This window comes from Prionailurus bengalensis, chromosome D3 (genome assembly GCF_016509475.1).
Source record: "Prionailurus bengalensis isolate Pbe53 chromosome D3, Fcat_Pben_1.1_paternal_pri, whole genome shotgun sequence".
In the NCBI taxonomy this organism is placed as follows: Eukaryota; Metazoa; Chordata; class Mammalia; order Carnivora; family Felidae; genus Prionailurus; species Prionailurus bengalensis.
In genome coordinates, this window is record NC_057356.1 from 53,221,877 (window position 1) to 53,240,723 (window position 18,847).

The 18,847-nt window shown below is 39.6% G+C and overlaps 1 protein-coding gene across 1 annotated transcript in view; it reads left to right on the plus strand.

Moving 5' to 3' along the window:
• The window catches only part of DSG2 (desmoglein 2), a 50,557-nt gene extending 33,448 nt beyond the window's left edge, over positions 1–17,109 (plus strand). The window contains exons 9-15 of the mRNA XM_043558526.1: positions 2,536–2,801; positions 3,786–3,928; positions 4,242–4,469; positions 8,929–9,156; positions 10,900–11,021; positions 12,183–12,521; positions 14,395–17,109. Of these exons, the coding sequence (XP_043414461.1) occupies positions 2,536–2,801; positions 3,786–3,928; positions 4,242–4,469; positions 8,929–9,156; positions 10,900–11,021; positions 12,183–12,521; positions 14,395–15,465 (2,397 nt within the window). The 3' untranslated portion in view covers positions 15,466–17,109. The remainder of the gene's footprint in view (positions 1–2,535; positions 2,802–3,785; positions 3,929–4,241; positions 4,470–8,928; positions 9,157–10,899; positions 11,022–12,182; positions 12,522–14,394) is intronic.
• Positions 17,110–18,847: the final 1,738 nt, after the last annotated feature.

Sequence of the window (18,847 nt, forward strand, 5' to 3'; positions counted from 1 at the left end):
AAATTGTTTTTCATTCTCTGTGGAGTATTATGGCTATTTATAACAACCACCATGAAACAGTTTTTATGGCCCTAGTACCTACCTCATTTTTTTTAACATTGCTGTGGCCTTCCACGGCTTTTGAATACTAATGACATCTGGCTGGAATATTTTTATTTTATTTTATTTTATTTTATTTTATTTTATTTTATTTTATTTTATTTTATCTTATTTTTAGAGAGAGAGAGAGAGAGACCGTGTGCGAGCAAGGGAGAGAGGCAGAGGGAGAGAGAATCTTTTTTTTAATGTTTACTTATTTGAGAGAGAGAGACAGGCAGAGAGAGAATCCCAAGCAGGCTCCACACTGTCAACACAGAGCCTGATTTGGGGGTCGATCCCATGAACCGTGAGATCATGACCTGGGCTGAAATCAAGAGTCTGACACTCAGTGATCTGAACCATCCAGACACCCCGAGAGAGATCATCTTAAGAAGCCTCCATGTTCAGCAGGAAGCCCGACTCAGGGCTCCATCCCACAACTTTGAGATCACGACCTGAGCAGCCACTCAACCAACTCAGTCACCCAGGGGGCCCTGGCTGGAATATTTTTATCATCCAGCATACATCAGGCCATCAAAACAAGCCTGTCAAGTCCAAGAACAACTTAAAAAGAAAATAATTTTCACAAGGATTCTACAATCACAAAGAGTATATTTTTTCTACTCATTTTTGTTGAGTCCTTGTCTCAACACCACAGTGGCCCATTTTAAAAAGAGCCCAAAAGTTGTTATCCATCCAGAATCCTACCGAAAGGAAAACAGATTTCTTAATAAATCATTGAAAAATAAAGTGAGCAGTTTTGCAGAACTTGCTGTAACCACAGGTAACACATTTAATGTTACACTGAAGAAATAAGCAAAAATGGCCCATGCATCTAAATGGTCAGGATCACTAGAAATAAAAGTCAACAGGACCTATATAAACTATGACTAGGTATTTCTTTTAGTAATGGGATGTAACTCAACAGAGGAAAAATAATTTGTGTAAAAATGTTCAGAGCAGGGGCGCCTGGGTGGCGCAGTTGGTTAAGCGTCTGACTTGAGCCAGGTCACGATCTCGCGGTCCGGGAGTTTGAGCCCCGTGTCAGGCTCTGGGCTGATGGCTCAGAGCCTGGAGCCTGTTTCCGATTCTGTGTCTCCCTCTCTCTCTGCCCCTCCCCCGTTCATGCTCTCTCTCTCTCTGTCCCAAAAATAAATAAACGTTGAAAAAAAAATTAAAAAAAAATGTTCAGAGCAGTATTAATTATATTAAAAATTATATATAGTCCAAATGCCTAGTAATCAAATGGCTACGTAAATTAGGTATATCTAAATAGCAGAATACTATACAAATGTTTATAAAAAGAAAATGGACAAATTGGAACATAAATATATATATTCAGTGAAAAACTGACTTTATCAAATGTGCTTTATAATTTCCACAATTCACAAAGAACAATATTTGGAGGAAGGTTAATCTTTTACGGCATTAATAGCAAACCAAGTAGTAATAGACATTAGGCTAAAAAGGTAGGGGTGGATAGGTTGTTTGTTTAAATAAATTTGAAAACCCTTGGGTTTAGCAAAATTAAATCAGAAGTCTCAGCTCTTTGTCTGCTAATGTGAAGGGAAAGTCTCTATTCCGGGGGGACAGCTGGCAGTACTACAATTAGGCATATGGCCCTTTTCACCAAAACAAACCCATAGGACACATTTTAAGGAGTATTATATTGAACGTCCATTAACTTTCTTTCAGTAAAAAAATGACTTCAGATTGTTAAGTGTGTGTGTGTGTGTGTGTGTGTATGTGTGTGTGTGTGTGTTTATTTTAAATAATTTGGACTTTAGGGGCGCCTGGGTGGCTCAGTCAGTTGAGTGTCCAGCTTCCGCGCAGGTCATGATCTCATGGTTCGTGAGTTCGAGCACCACATCAGGCTCACTGCTGTCAGCGAGAGCCCATTTCAGATCCTCTGTCCCACTCTCTGCCCGCCCCCCTCAAAAATGAATAAATATTAAAAAAAATTTTTTTTAAATAAATAATTTGGACTATAAAAAAATAAATTGGCTGGGGCGCCTGGGTGGCTCAGTCAGTTGAGCATCCAACTTCGGCTCAGGTCAGGATCTCGCAGTTTGTGAGTTCGAGCCCTGCGTCAGGCTCTGTGCTGACAGCTCAGAACCTGGAGCCTGTTTCAGATTCTGTGTCTCCCTCTCTCTGCCCCTTCCCCGCTCATGCTTTGTCTCTCTCTGTCTCTCAAAAATGAATAAACGTTAAAAAAAATTTTTTTTAATAAATTGGGGATGCTCCCTAATAATCTTTAACATCTGTGAATTTCCAAAATGACAGAGGTTTTAATTGCTTGGTATCAATATGAGTTAGAATACTGAGTGCTGCTGTATTCCCCATATGTTAAGTTGTTACATCTAACATTAAAACTACGCGTGTGTATGTGTGTGTGTTTTATGTGTGTTCTAGTTGTTTTCTTTTTTAAAAGAATTCCCTTTGGTGTTGCCTTCCCAGGAATTAGACTATGAAGAAACGAAGAGTCTTGATTTCAGCATTATTGTCACTAATAAAGCAGCTTTTCACAAGTCTGTTAAGAATCAATATAAGCCTACATCCATTCCCATCAAAGTAAAGGTGAAAAATGTGAAAGAAGGCATTCATTTTAAAAGTAACACAATCTCCATTCATGTTAGTGAGAGCATGGATAAATCAAGCCTAAGTCAAATAATTGGAAAATTTCAAGCTTTTGACGAAGACACTGGACAAGTAGCCCACGTAAGGTAAGAGATAGTTATGAATATATTTCCTTATTTTAAATTATTTTCAATTCCTGTCTTCAAAAATTGAACACTTCATTCCTTCCCTCCCAGCATTATAATTCCCCAAAGGTCTGGAGATTGAATTTCCCAGAATTGTACCTGCAACTGAGAAGCAGGGAGATATATCCCCCGACCCCAGACCACCTTCCCTCCACCAGCTGAGTGTGAGGCAGAGGCTGGCTGGGTCCTTCACCTCAAAATAATTCTGGCTAGAGAAAGCTAAAAAGCAACAAAGAAAGAAAGAAACTTACTGTCTTATTCTGTCTAAATCTTACATCCTGAAAGAGTTTAGAGGTAAGAAAGTAGCAAATAAATTTTCTCCACCAGTTCTTGTTGGGTAACTAAGTCATTCTCCAAAGGTTCACCCCCCAAAAAAGCTATAGAATAGACTACAAAACAACTTTAAAACTTCCTGGGTTTGTAGGCAAGAATTGGTCACCCTTGCATATATGTCTTGGGTATGTTACAGAAATACAGAAGGTTCCAGATAAATGTGATACACAGTAAAGAGTAAAGAGAGGTGGGGGCGCCTGAGTGGATCAGTCAGTTAAGCATCCAACTTTGGCTCAAGTAATGGATCTCACATCACAGTTCACAAGTTCTAGCGCCACATCGGGCTCTGTGCTGACAGCTCAGAGCCTGGAGCCAGCTTCGGATTCTGTGTCTCCCTCTCTCTCTGTTCCTCCCCTGCTCGTTCTCTCTCTCTCTCTCTCTCTCTCTCTCTCTCTCTCTCTCTCAAAACAAACAACAAACAAAAAAAGAACATTTAAAAGAGTAAAGAGAGAGCACTTTTAGGACAGTTTCAAAAAGTTCAAAGCATTTCAGACTAATGCCTGTAACAAGAACATAGATAATGAACCAAAAATTAAACTTGAAAGAGTTGTAGATGTTAGAGATTATGTTTATACAGAAGTGAAAATTAATTTTATGTTTGTGTTATAACAGATATGCCAAATTGGAAGACGTAGACAACTGGATCTCTGTGGATTCTGTTACATCTGAAATTAAACTTGTAAAAATTCCTGATTTTGAATCCAGATATGTCCAAAATGGTACATACACTGCAAAGATTTTGGCAATATCAGAAAGTAAGTTATTAAATATATAAAATAAGTTATTTTTTCTTGGTTACAGGTACTTAGATAATATTTTTTAACATCAGAGACCTTCATTTTGTTCTTGTAGGAAAACCAGATCTCTCTCATGGAGAAACCTTCACATTTCTACTTATTTAGTGGATTAAAAAACATGACTTGATTTGAGTATGAAAACATATCTAGGATAGAAAGTGCTGTAATTTGTTAGTACCTTCTTCTCACCAAATCGGCAAGATAATTCAAACTATATCCATTGTCAACAATATAGGCAGCGTATCCATATTTCTTCTTTATTATTTTTCAGGTTATCCAAGAAAAACTATCACTGGCACCATTGTTATCACAGTGAGAGACATCAATGACAATTGCCCCACTCTGGTTGACCCAGTGCGGAGTATCTGTGAGGACGTGCGGTATGTGAATGTGACCGCAGAGGACCTGGATGGGCACCAGAACAGTGAGCCTTTCAGTTTCTCCATCATCGACAATCCAGCTGGGATGGCAGAAAAATGGCAAATAGTGCACCAAGAAAGTAAGCAAAATCACTAGACTACATATTTAAATATTAAACAGGATAGGGGCGCCTAGGTGGCTCAGTCGGTTAAGCGTCCGACTTCGGCTCAGGTCATGATCTCACGGTTCGTGAGTTCAAGCCCCGCGTCAGGCTCTGTGCTGACAGCTCAGAGCCTGGAGCCTGTTTCAGATTCTGTGTCTCCCTCTCTCTCTCTCTGACCCTCCCCCGTTCATGCTCTGTCTCTCTCTGTCTCAAAAATAAATAAACTTTAAATAAATAAATAAATAAATAAATAAACAGGATAGAATTCTAAAATCTTTATAATATAGACTGTGCTTTCTTTTTTCATAAATTATATTTCCAATACAATTTTTTTTAATGTTTATTTATTTTTGAGACAGAGAGAGACAGAGCATGAACAGGGGAGGGTCAGAGAGAGAGGGAGACACAGAATCCGAAGCAGGCTCCAGGTTCTGAGCTGTCAGTACAGAGCCCAACGTGGGGCTTGAACTCACAGACCATGAGACCATGACCTGAGCCAAAGTCGGAGGCTCAGCCGACTGAGCCACCCAGGCACCTCTCCAATACAATTTTTTAAAGAAGTTTATAAAATGAGGTTCAGAAGCTCAGGTATAGTGTCTTTCATCAGCCTATAGTTAATACTTGATTTGGAGTAATAGAAGAGGGAGAGATGAAAAATAACTTGATGTCTTAAAGATAGCTAGGTATTCCCTAAACTGCTCTTGAAGTACTTGTTTTGTCTCGTAAGCTAAGGAGTACGTCGTCTGTCTAGGCACAGCAATCAGAGTAGATGTCTTCTAAAATCTTAAGCTATGATAACAATTCCATTAAAAGAATATTTATGGATCACTTACATGTATGAGGCACTCTGCTGGCCCGTCATATGCATTATCTCATTCAGTCCTTTAATCTATAACTTATTCCCTGATTACAGCTGAGGAATCTTGGCCTAACTAGAATTAAGCTGGTAAGTGATGGACACAAGATACAGAAGGGTCTGTCTGACCCTCACCCCATTCCAGATGGCCATGTGCATATATCCATATCTTGGACATACCCCCTTGTTGACATGAGCTTTTGGGTGTTTTTCAGGGTGGTTTTGAATGCCAAAAACTATCTAGAAGACTATTTTGTTTTAAACAATTAGTGGTCATTTTAGAAAAGTTTCAAATATAGTACCCAAGCTTTTCTTACTTTACAGGTGTATTGTTATTTTAAATCTAACAAATTTTTACAATCATTTTAAGAGGCTTTGAATAATGTTTGGTCCAATTTACAGAGTAAACACCTTCAACATCTCAGACTACATTTATAAATTAAGTATATTTCATTTTTTTCCTATGTATTTCAGTGATCTGAATTAACAAATAAAATGCATTATCTCACTTCATGTGATCTATATACGCTAAAGTTCCAATACATTTGACTTATAAATACCCTAAACCAGAAATCCTCTTCAGTGTTTCAATACAGAACAAACCAGTGATATTTCAACCTACAGGTACAAAGCGATGACTGTAACATATTCACACATTTTAAATTGGAGTTAACAAAGCTGTTGCATTAATAGGGCTAATTTTCCAAACAACATAAAAACACAGTAACAAACACAAATAATTTTCGTATCATACACAAATATTAAAACTATGTCTTCAAATTGCATAAATATTCTGTACCTAATTCTAAATCTTCTTGGGGTTTATATATTCACTGGCAAAAGACAGTTATGCCCTCGGTTAACTAAATTTGCCTCCCCTCTAAGGATGAAGTACTTGTTTAGTCAGTCACCATCCTAATTAGTTGATGCTTCTTAAGATCAAGTGCAGCTAGCATGAGCCCAAGGTGGCAGACATCCAGATGATTCCTCTTATGGTAATTAAGTCACAGGCTTCAAACTCGAGAAGTGGTTGGTCTTCTTATTCACAGTATCTAATTCTGTACCCACAAAAGTCTGGGACTCCCACCTATGCTGAATGCTTGATTGGAGCTGGCCTTTCTTTGACTAAGATGTGTAAATGTGTTTCACATTGAACTTGCTGGGTTTCCAAGTCTTATTTATTTTATTTAAGAAACACATGATGTTTGGGAGATGCCAGTCACCGTCCTAAACACTCAACAAATGTTAACCACCCTAGAAGTTTGGAACAGATGAAGTTTCTTCACAGATGAAGAAACAAGGGCAGAGAGTTTTATTAACATTCTCAAGGTCACAGTTAAGAGCTGGAACTAGGATTTGAACCCAAGTGATCTGCCTCTGGAGTCTTTCTGGATACAAAAATGAATTTTCTATCTAAATATCAAGATGTTTGAATTTGATGGGTTCTTGAATTTTTTGTAGTCTTAGGAACATGAAATTCTTAAGGATATACACGTTGGAATGTTATAAGAGGAAGTCACTGAGATTTACACTCTATATATCTAGATGGTTTAGAGAGGATTCTATAAACTAAGCTTTCTTCCCCTTGATTACAAAATAAGATGATTGGCAAGCTGTCATGATAATAAACAATACCTATCTATTTTTATTTATTTGGGAAATGTTTAAAGTACAGAAAATTCCAGAGACTGATGTGGCACATCTTTGTACCTACCACTTAGAATGAAAGGAATATTAACAGTTTCTCATATTTGAATAAGACCTCTTTTTTTATAATGATGGATAAAATAGAAGTCCTCTTTGTGACTTTCCTCCCGTCTCAACTTGCCCCCTCAAAGCCAATCACAAATTTAATTATATTCTTCCAGGCCAAGTCTTCATGGATTTTTTTTTCTTGAGTTCAAGTTCCTTTAAACGATTAGATGCTTTTCTCACTTCTCCAAAGCATTGAGGATGATTTAATAAGTATATTCTAGCTATGCAGATCAGATCCCATGAAATTTAACCTCAAAATGAAGAGAGGCTATTTCTTATTTCCAAAAATAAATAATTAAAACAAAACAAAACCTAAACATTTCATTTTTAGCTTTGTATTCAATCAGGTTTACATGTCTTGCAAGTATATTCTTTTTGAATAAGTGTTATGAAGATGTCAGGACAATTTTTGAGCTCTTCTAACTGATCATTATTTTTACTCATGTGAACACTGGTCATTATTTTTATTCATATGAAAGAAAAGTTTGAAAATAATCATCAGTCACATTTTAAAAAATGACAGAAGGTCATTCATACAGCACTTTTTGTGTCATGTTCTTGAGAAAAATGAATCCAGTCGTAAGGAAATAATCGAATAAATTCAAACTGAGGAACATCCTTTCAAATAAGTCATCTTCAAAAATGTCTGGGTCTTGAAGGCCAAAAAAATAAAAAAAACAGTGGAACTGATCTAGATTATTCATAGAGATTAGCATGATAACTAAAAGCAGTTCATAATTCTTGATTGAATCTAGGATCAAGGGGGGAAAAAAACAGAAAGAAAGAGAACTATAAAGGGCATTATTACAATTGAAATGTTTGACTGTGGGTTATATCAATACCAAATTCTTTGAGAGCACTAATGTCACTTGGTCTTAGAAGGTATATGCTGATGTGTATCATAATATCTGCAACCTACTTTCAAGTAGCTCAGAAGAATGTGTATGGACAAACTATTGTTATAGAATGTAAACAAGTCATGAAGAATATATAGATACTTATTATAATATTCTTAGAATTGTTCTGTAGATTTGAAATTTTTCAAAATTTTGGATATATAGTGATACAGCGTCAGGAATAAGAAGTAAGGAGCTACATGAAACGAGATTAGCCCATTGCTGAAAATTATGAAAGCTGGGGTTGGGTACCATGAGGGTTAACTACCCTCTTCTATTATTGTCTGTTTGATAATTGCCTTGATAAGGTTTTTTTTAAGAAATGGTAAAATAAAGGTCATTTAATGGAAATGTCATTTAACTTTTAACTTGTTTGTTACTGTATTCCCAGTACATGGAACAGTTCCTAGCATTTGGTAGACATTACACACAATTGTTAAAAGTAATAAAAGGAAGATGTATTCACATCTAACCCTTTGTTATTAACCTTCCTCTTGGAAATATCTGGACTAATTTTAACAAATGTAAATTCAATTCAAATTTTAACTAATTCTAACAGTGTGAATTCAATAGAAAAGTTAAGCAATGGGGCACCTGGGTGGCTCAGTTAAATGTCCAGTCTCAGTTCAGGTAATGATCTCATGGTTCGTGAGTTCGAGCCGGCATTGGGCTCCACGCTGATAGTGTGGAGCCTGCTTGGAATTCTCTCTCCCCCTCTCTCTGTCCCTCCCCAACTCACGCTTTCTCTCTCTCAAAACAAATAAACTTAAAATTTTTAAAAATAATTTTTAAAAAAAGGCTAAGTAAGAATAAAGCTTATAACTGGAGCTAAATATTATTAGCAGTTAAAGAATGTTTCTGTGATTTAATCTCACCCCTTCCTTGGTAATCACTCATTTTCCTTTCCTTTTGCCTCCTACCCTTGTAGGTACCAGTGTGTTACTGCAACAAAAGGAGCAAAAGATCGGGAGAAGTGAAATTCAGTTCCTGATTTCAGATAGTCAGGGCTTCAGCTGCCCTGAAAAGCAGGTCCTTAAACTGACAGTTTGTAAGTGTCTGGACGGCAGCAATTGTGTGGAAGCTCTGCGTGACTCCTATGTGGGCCTGGGACCCGCAGCAATCGCGCTAATAATTTTTGCCCTTCTGCTGTTGCTACGTAAGTATTTTGAAAGCCACTCTTTAGTTCGTCTAGTAATTTCGATGCACTCCCAGTGTTCTTTTACCATAGTGGTCATTGATTTCTTTACACGTATTCTTTAACCACACTAGAACACTTTCGAGGGTGATTAGGGGAACAATAAATGATCATTGATAAATTCACCAAAGGTTATTCTAGCCCTCTTCAGATGTGCCTTGCACATCGTAGGCTCTCAAGCTCTCTTGTGTGAATTTGGATTATGAATACAAAGGTTATTTTACAAATCCGTCTTACTCCCACCAGTTCTTGCTTTGCACATTCAACTTGTCCTTATACCCTCTGCTTTGCTTGCCCCTTCACCTGCGCCAACAGTAGCCAGACCCTCTGAGTACTTCCGTGCTTCCCTGCAATGACAACCAGTCCTGCCTTCCCTGCATGACCTCCAAAGACCTCAGGTTTCCTTTCACGAAACAACAAAGTACTGCAGCCTGGGGTCGTGTGGAATACCACTCCACTTGGCCACTGAACAAGGGCAGAGGACCACCTCCGAGGCAGCCTCAGCGATTTCAGTGATGAGGGAGGAGCTTGTCAAAGCCAGTAGTAGGTGTGCAATTAAATGCACAGCACTCGCCAGTTTACGGTGTGCTTTTATGCCATCGTCTCTGTTTTATGAGTAAAAATACAGACATGGACCGAGAAGTGACTTGTCTCAGCTCACCAGTCTGCAGGTGGGTACTGGAGCTGGGACTACATTTTTTACCCAGAGACCCCTTGCATTGCCTTCTCATTTCAGACACCCCGGGGCCAAGGGGCCAAATGTGGTACTCGGCGCATGGTAGACCCTTGATAAGCATTTGTTAAATTTGTTGAAATGATTGAGTTGCTTGCCACTGGCTAATTTCAATTTTTTTACTCACAGTGGCTATATTTACTGAGCTGTCAACTATTTAACACAAAAAGGAATCTAGGAAGTAGTCAGTTCATCTTTGGAAGCTGCCAGATGGAAATGGCAATAAAACCTAATTTGAGATGGACTGCTTACTGGTGTAGTTAATTCTTTATTACATCGATCAAGAAGACAACATTGGCTTTCACTTCCTCCCTGAAGCAGAATAGAATTTAAGAAGGGAGCTCTGAAATTTTACTGAATTCTAAATGAAATGTTATATATATTTTAAGGGTTTTTAATGTAGAGTCGTTTTAGAAAATAATACTCAGGTAATTCAAATGTTATTTTGAACCTCAGTGAGTCATGCCTTCTGCTGAATTCTACTCCAGGATAAAGTGGTGAAGTATTATAGAAGTTCCAGTGTTCTAGAATATTTGAACATATTAAAATTTTCCTACCCTGGGAGCTTTTGATCTTTTTAACAAATATATTTTGGGGGGATAGTGAATTTTCTCATATTAAAGAAATCGGTTTAAAAGAACAACAAGAGATTTAAATCTTTAAATTAGTTTTGATGATTCATATGCTATCAAATCCAGACTTGGTATGCCACCCAGCAACAATACACAGGCTGCTTGTGAGGAATGAGGACTCTGAATTTACAATACTTCCTCATCCTGCTTGTTAGGCTTTGGTACAAGCTTGTCTTGGGGACTTTGGATCAGCGTGAAGAAAAGAAAAATGCAAAAATAAGGCTGTGCATAAGTGAAGACTGAACTCTAAGAAGCGATATGCAAATTCCAAAATTTGAAGATACATTTAGAAATATGTGGGGACTAACCTGGTCCTGACTGCATTTTGTTTCTGTCCAGTTGTACCGCTTTTACTGCTGATGTGCCATTGTGGAGAGGGTGCCAAAGGCTTCACCCCCATTCCGGGCACTATAGAGATGCTGCATCCTTGGAATAACGAAGGGGCGCCACCTGAAGACAAGGTCAGATCATCAGATGTCAATGGAACATGTCTTCTTTTCTGATTTTAAAGGGCCCTTGGGAAGTGTTTCTAACATTTTAAGTCATGAGAGAATAAAGTGGCCATTATGGATTTCATTCACACGTCTTTGTTAAACAGAGGGTTCAAATGACAACATATTTTGTGCTTGTTGCCAGGGCAGAGTTGAAGTGGTTTTGCTCTACTGTGATAGGTTCTATGTTACCGAAAATCTAGAAACAGGGTCAGGTCGGGTAATGACGCAGGGAATGAAGGATGTGCTTCTAATTTCCATTCCCTTTGATACATAGGGCTGGCAGAGGTAAACCCACCACCCCCGTGACAATTATAAAATGTCACCAAATCCCCTCTCCTCTTGTCTCTCCCAACTTCACCCCAGGTCTGTCATCACCATCTGCAATAAGCATCATGCTCAATAGGATATGATTTAGCATCAGGTGCCAGAGAACTCAGAAAAACAGAGGCGTAAATATAAATGTGAGCAGTCTAGGTCCCATGTGGTGATTCCTGTACAACTGGCCCCAGGTGCCTCCTTTCTTGTTGTTCCTCCATGAATGAGTTCCATTCCCATATGGCCTTCATGCTCCATACACTAGCTGCTGTCCCCACATTCCAACAAGCAGATCAGAAAACTGCTCTTGAAAAACATTTCCCAAAAGTTGCATACCCCATTTCTGCTTGAAATCATATTAACCTGAACTTGTCAGGTCACTATTCCTAATAGCAATGGAGGCTTGGAAATACAGATTTTCCTTGAAGCAGCCATGTATATCTCCAGCTAGAAAATAAATAAATAAATAAATAAATAAATAAATAAATAAATAAATAAATAAAGGTTTAATAACCATAGAAGAAGACATTACACTCTAGAGGAAAGTTGAAATGCCGTTGATGCCCATAGAGTAAATGAGCTGAGAATATATTTAAATAATTTTTTTTCTCCTTGGGTTATAATCAGCTAACAAAACAAGAAGGTGGAGTGGAGATCTTCAGAAGGCTCAAATAGAAGTTACTCAAGCCAAAATATTTTTCCTAATTTGCCTCTGTGGAAATAGCTTATTCCCTTGATAGGCCCACTTGGCTCAGATCCTCCTACCAACTGTACTCCATCCTTCTCAGTTCTCAACTGTATTTGCTGTCACAGGTGGTGCCATTGCTTCTGACAGCAGATCATGGAGAGAGCGTAGCAGCAGGCAGTGGAGTGGGAGGAGGTATGACAACCAAAGAAACCATCGTGAAAGGAGGCAGCTCTGCTTCCTTCGTCAAAGGGCAACATGAGATGTGTGAGGTGGATGGAAGGTGGGAAGAACACAGAAACTTCATTTCTGCTGCAGTTGCCCAAGTGACAGGGACAACAGGAGCCAACATAGGTGCTGAAACTTTAAGGAGCACAAGAGTCATGGGGTCTTCCAGAGACATGGCCGGAGCTCGAACAGCTGCTGTTGCAGTGAGCGAGGAATTCTTAGGAAGTTATTTCGCTGAGGTAAAGGTTGGTTTTTATATATGCCAGGTGGGGGAGGGGACATTTAGAGGTGAATGTGGTATTATTAGGGTAATCATTGCCTTGGATCTAAATAGGACTTTGTCATCGTTTAAGAAAATGTTTCTAGGCAGTGAGGAAAGAGTGATGTGACCCATTACACGAGTTAGCTCAGTTACTCAGTGATAACAAACGACCCCGTAATCTGACTTCTTGCAGAGGCTTATTTCTCACATTCGTGGCTTTGCCAGTTGACACAGCTCTGCTCTTCTCCATGTTGTCTTCATTCCAAGCCGCATGCCGAGAGAGCAGATTGTACCAGGGTACTGGGCAGCTCCATCCTTGGGAAACAGGCAAGAGTCACACAGAACCAGGCAATGATGGATCCTACAGCGGCTGCCTTTTTGTGCTCACGTTTCATTGGTCATAGCAAATCACATGACCAAGCCAGATGTCAGTGGGTCAGAAAGTTCAGTAACTCTGCAGGAGCAGACTTGACAGACTTGACCCCGCCAGGAGCAGAGGGAATCTGTGACCTAAAAACCACAGTCTATTATGTCCATTTAAATTTTGCCTATGTAGCTTCACTATTGAGGCAGTTTACAAAAAAAATTAGGAGGAAAATTGCCAGAAAGATGATGGGATGCAGTCAGAAAGCTCATGCCTGGAATTAGGAATTAGAAGCAGGGCTTGGGGGGCGCCTGGGTGGGTCAGTCGGTTAAGCATCTGACTCTTGATGTCAGCTCAGGTCATGATCTCACAATTGGTGAGTTCAAGCCCCACATCCAGCTCTGTGCTGACAATGTGGAGCCTGCTTGAGATTCTCTCTCTCCCCCTCTGTCTCTGCCCCCCCTCTGCTCACTCTCTAAATCTCTCTCTCAGAATAAATGAATAAACACTTAAAATTCTGAATTTAAAAAAAAGAAGAAAAAGCAGAAGCAAGGCTGGATACCTTTCTTGAGAACAAGGTCCCTGTGCCCCACACAGGAATGGGCAGAATCAGAGTGTTGAGCATCTGAAGGACACTTGAGACAAGGAAGGAGATGGGCTTCTGTGGAGACCAGTTTATTTATGTCCCCTCTCTGCATGGTTGCAAATTACTGGAGTGTTTTCCCACTTCCTGTCTCCCTCCACCCTCCCTTCTTTCAGATCACCTGCCCACCCCATTAGCTTGACAGGGTGGTGGTGATGTGGTCAGGGTCAAGGAGAACCACTTCTCATCCCCCTTCTGTCTCGCTGCCGAGCTCCGTTCTGGTGCCCTGTTGGTTTCATTTGGATAGTTTCCCCTCTCCACTCTAACCCTGCTCAAGTCAGTCTTCGTTGTGTATGTATGTGAGCAGTTTTTAATTCAGAAATCATTTCAAACTTTCCAGAAAATTTTCACGAACAGTAGAAATTTTGAACTCCTGTATATTCTTAACCCAGATTACCCAATTATTAACCCTTTCCCACATTTGCTATTTGCTTTTCTCTCCCTCCCTTCCTCCCTCCACCCCCCTCACTCTTTCTCTCTCACACACACATGCACATGACACACACACATGCACATTTTCTTACAGAGTACAATGAACAAATTTTGAGACCTAACAGTGACATATTCCATATTTTGATTTTGCCAATGATCATAATAATGCCATTTATAGCCATTGTTTTTCCTGTCCAAGACCCCATCCAGAAGTCCTGCCTTTCTTACCTTTCAGAACATGAATATTTTTTTAAGAATACAGGCCAGTTGTGTTGTAGGATGCCCAATTTGTGTTTCTCTGATGTTTTCTTGTAATTAGACTCAGGCTGCGCTTTTGGGGCAGGAATATAGTCTCATTCTTAAGTGAAGTTGTGTCACTAATTTGTGCCTCTGTTTTTATTTCTATTTTAGAAAGCTGCTTCTTATACTGAGGAAGATGACATTCACATAGCCAAAGATTGCCTTCTGGTTTATTCTCAGGAAGACACTGCATCTCTACACGGCTCCATCGGCTGTTGCAGTTTCATTGAAGGAGAGCTCGATGATCACTTTCTAGATGATTTAGGGCTTAAATTCAGGACACTAGCCGAAGTTTGCTTGGGTCAAAAGATAGACATGGATGTGAAAATTGAGCAGAGGCAAAAACCTGTGGGAGAATCAAGTATGAAGGCAGCTTCACATTCATTCGATGAGAAAACTAGGATTCACGCAGAGAATGCCTACTCCTCGGGCAGTAGCTTTCGAGTTCCCAAACCTTCGCATGAAGCACATGCGGAGAAAGTAACTCAGGAAATAGTCACTGAAAGATCCGTATCTTCTAGGCAGAGTGAGAAGGTAGCTACACTGCTCCCTGATCCGTTGGCTTCTGGCAATGTTGTCGTGACAGAAACTTCCTATGCCACAGGCTCCACGATTCCACCAAGCACCATGATCCTGGGTCCTGGACAGCCACAGGCCCTCATCGTGACGGAGCGGGTGTATGCTCCAGCCCCTCCCTTGGTAGACCAGCACTATGCTAATGACGGTAGTGTCATGGTTACCGAGAGAATAATACATCCTAACGGGGGCATCCCTGGTCCTCTGGAAGGCACTCAGCCTCTGCCAGATGCACATTATGTGATGGTGAGGGAGAGAGAGAGCTTCCTCACCCCCAGCCCAGGCGTGCAGCCCACTCTGGCCGTGCCTGGTGTGGCAGCAGGACAGAACGTGACAGTGACAGAAAGAGTACGAACAGCTGTCCCCACGCTGCAATCCAGTTACCAGATTCCTGCTGAAACCTCTGTGATGGCCAGAAAGACAGAGGTTTCTGGAGCCAGAGGCCCTGGCCCTCTGCCAAATTTCAGTTTAGAGGAGTCTGGTCATTCTAATTCTACTGTAACTACATCTTCCACCAGAGTGTCCAAGCACAGCGTCATGCAGCATTCCTACTCCTCAACCCCTGTCGACCGCAGTCTGACCCAGAGTTTAGCTAGCAGTGACTGACTTCATGTTTCCAACGGACCTCTCTTTTGATGAGCCTCCGGTCGTAAGACACATACACACGGGGCTTGACACTTTTCTCAGTCACTAACACACAGCCGACCTCGCTGTCCCAGCCTCCAAGTGTGTCCTTCACAAATGCTCCAGGGCTCACTGGGGGCATAACGATGAGACTGTGTCTTAAGTGCCTTTTAATGAGTTACGTCCAGACAGTTATGGCCAGAAAGCAGGTTAAAGAGAGAGTAAATCTGGCTTTAAGAGTTTGCCACATTGACACAGAGTGTCCACTGCATGAGCTCTCCAGTAGAGCCATCCCTGAAACTGACTGGGAGTCTTTGCACTCATGGTCCACACTGCTGTTCTCTATTCCATGCTTTACTGCACCTGGCAGGTTATCCACACGTTTATCCAAAAATATGAGCACAGCCTGGACAACTGGTTTTGCTTGTTTTCTTTCTAGACTAGGAGCCGGGCCTTTTAATCTGTTAGGCTGACTGAATTATGGAACGTTGGCATGATAAAGAACACACGTAGATTTCTGTGCATGTGTGTGGTAGGACTTTGGAAATAGCATTATCGCTTCCCTTTGCCTCCCCAAAATCATGAAAATAATGAATACTTCAAATTCAGTTGAATGATCCAGGGCAAAATTCATAAATATAAAATCGCTCTACTTTTTATAGTAATAATACACTATTTTTTTAAAACTCAGGATACATTATCTTCTAATCTTGTACAGCTAAATTAACCACGAGACTGGATTCTCCACTGTGATAAGAAGCTGCCCGTTTGATTGCTGTATATCCTTAGTACATAACATGAGTGCCAAATAAATATTTGTGGAATTAAACCAAATTTTGGAAACCATTCTCTTTTATATACAATTATAAGAAAAATACTGAAAAACCCTATGGTATCAGTAATTATGAGTTTGAAATTATGATTTTATTCTCTGTCTCAAGGTCACTGACTGGCCAGTCATGACTTACTTCATGAATATTAAATATTCAGTTGAACTATTGAACAAAGCCTGAATTTGTATGTTATCCTTGCCTTTCATTGTGAAAAGTTATTTGGGTATTTTGGCCTTTAAGTAGGTTGTGTTTTTATTGCTCCTTGAAGAAATAGAGCATTTAAGGTTTCAAAGTATATATATGGCCATATATAGTCAGAAATATTTTTGACTTGAATTATGTTATACAAAAGATTGATATGTTTTGCTCCTACTGACTGACTGTGTATGGGTAAAAGACAAATATTTTTAAATATCATAAGTCTGTGGCCAAGATGAAGGTCAATCTTCCATGATCTAAATTTTTTACTCTCTACTTAGTATTTGCAGCTTTTTTTTCTATTGCAGACTTAGTAGTTATATTTTGCCACATATGCAACAGGAATATCATTACTGCGTGAAATGTAAATATGACCTATGTACCCCAAACAAACCAAAGATGGTCTTAACCATCCTCCCCAGACAGACTTGGAAAACCTAACCTGTCTCCTGTATGCAACATAATCACATTTTCTAAATGGTTTTTTGTACCTGAAACAGTGATTTGTATTAGGTCTTACCTTTGTTCCTTGGGAGATTATATTTGTATGTGTATCATCATAAAATATTTAAATAAAAAGATGACCTTTAAGCAACCCTTTTCCATATTTTTTACTGTTCCATCATATTTTACAAGGACTATAATTGTACATTAGAGGAGAGAGCACCCCGAAAGCAGGCGTGTGTTCGACTTTGGCACTTGAATTAGAGCTGCTTACATTCAGCTCAGCCAGCCTCCTTAGAAGAGCATCATTTCCAGAAGGCCCAGGCAAATTTTAATTTCAGGTATATTTCAGTGTAAACGTGTCCCATAGTGAAAAATGATCTGTTGTTTATCTGAAATTCGACTTTAGTCGGGCACTCTCTTTTCTATTTGCCCAGTCTGGCAACCTTGTTCCTAAGGGACTGGAGTTGGCTCTCTGCCCACAAAGTGACATTTGGGGAACCCACTGGGCTCAGCCAAAGAATGCTTACACATCTAACCCAAAGAGGTGAGACCATTCAATGAATGGTAAAAAGCTGTTTTAGTTACTTGTTACAGTTTACAAGGGAAAAGATCAGAGTTTCTGCATATACTATATGTCACATTAATAAATATTTCACAACACTGGTGCATCAAGGCACCCTAAAGCATAAAGACCATGTTGTATTTCTGTGACCTCAGGGCTCCCACCCCAAGTGGCACATGGGAGCAATTTTTGGTTGATCTTATGAGTCTCTACAGACCATATTCCCATCACCACCACATCAAAAGGTATTCGGTAAGATGTTGCTTATGAAGTAACACCAAGAAATGAGGGGCTTCAAATAACAATATTAAGATAACTAAATCTTACCTCTTTGGGGCATCTGGGTGGCTCAGTGTCCGATTTTGGCTCAAGTCATGATCTCACGGTTCATGGGTTTGAGCCCCGCGTTGGGCTCTGTGCTTACAGCTCAGAGCCTGGACCCTGCTTTGGATTCTGTGTCTTCCGTTCTGCTCCTCTCCCACTCATGCTCTCTCTTCAAAAATAAATAAACATTAAAAAAAATTTTTTTTAATAAAAAAAATAAATAAATCTTACCTCTTTAACATACCAAAATTTCCTGGCTTCACTATTTTAGTGTAATTCAAGTCTTCTATCATTACTGATTTTTTGGTCTACTTTTTCTATTAATTGCTGAGAGAAGGATATTAAAATCTCTGGCTGATTGTGGCTTCACTTATTCCTCATTTAATATTTTGTAGTTTTGCTCCCTGTATTTTTAAACTTGTTTTCCCTGCATTAATAACATAAATACATTTAGCATTGTGTCTCTTCAGAGAATTGACCCTTTTTTATCTTTATGGAATATCACTCTTTGATTATACTCTTTGTCTTAAAATCTGCTTTGCTAACATTAACATTGACACACCGTCTTTCTTATGCATGGTATATCTTCTAACTTTTTACTCTCAACTTTAGAATGTATTTCTTATAAATATAGACATGGGTCTTGCTGTTTTGTCCATTTTAACACTTTGAATGAATGGAAGGTTTTAGTCTACTTGCTTCAATTTTTAATATTGATGAGCTTAAGCCTTCCATCTTGGTATTTGTTTTCTCTTGGTCCTATCTGGTTTTTTCGTTTCTATGCTCCTTTCCTGCCTTCCTTTGCATGTTGAACATTCGAGGATTCCACCGTAGCCCTTCTACTGATCTTTTAACTAGTTGCTCTTGTGAAAATCCAATTAAAAATATCTCCTGCCAGTAAGGGCACCTGGGTGGCTCAGTCAGTTAAGCATCCGACTTCGGCTCAGGTCACGAGCTCTCAGTTCATGGGTTCGAGCTCCATGTCGGGCTCTGCACTGAC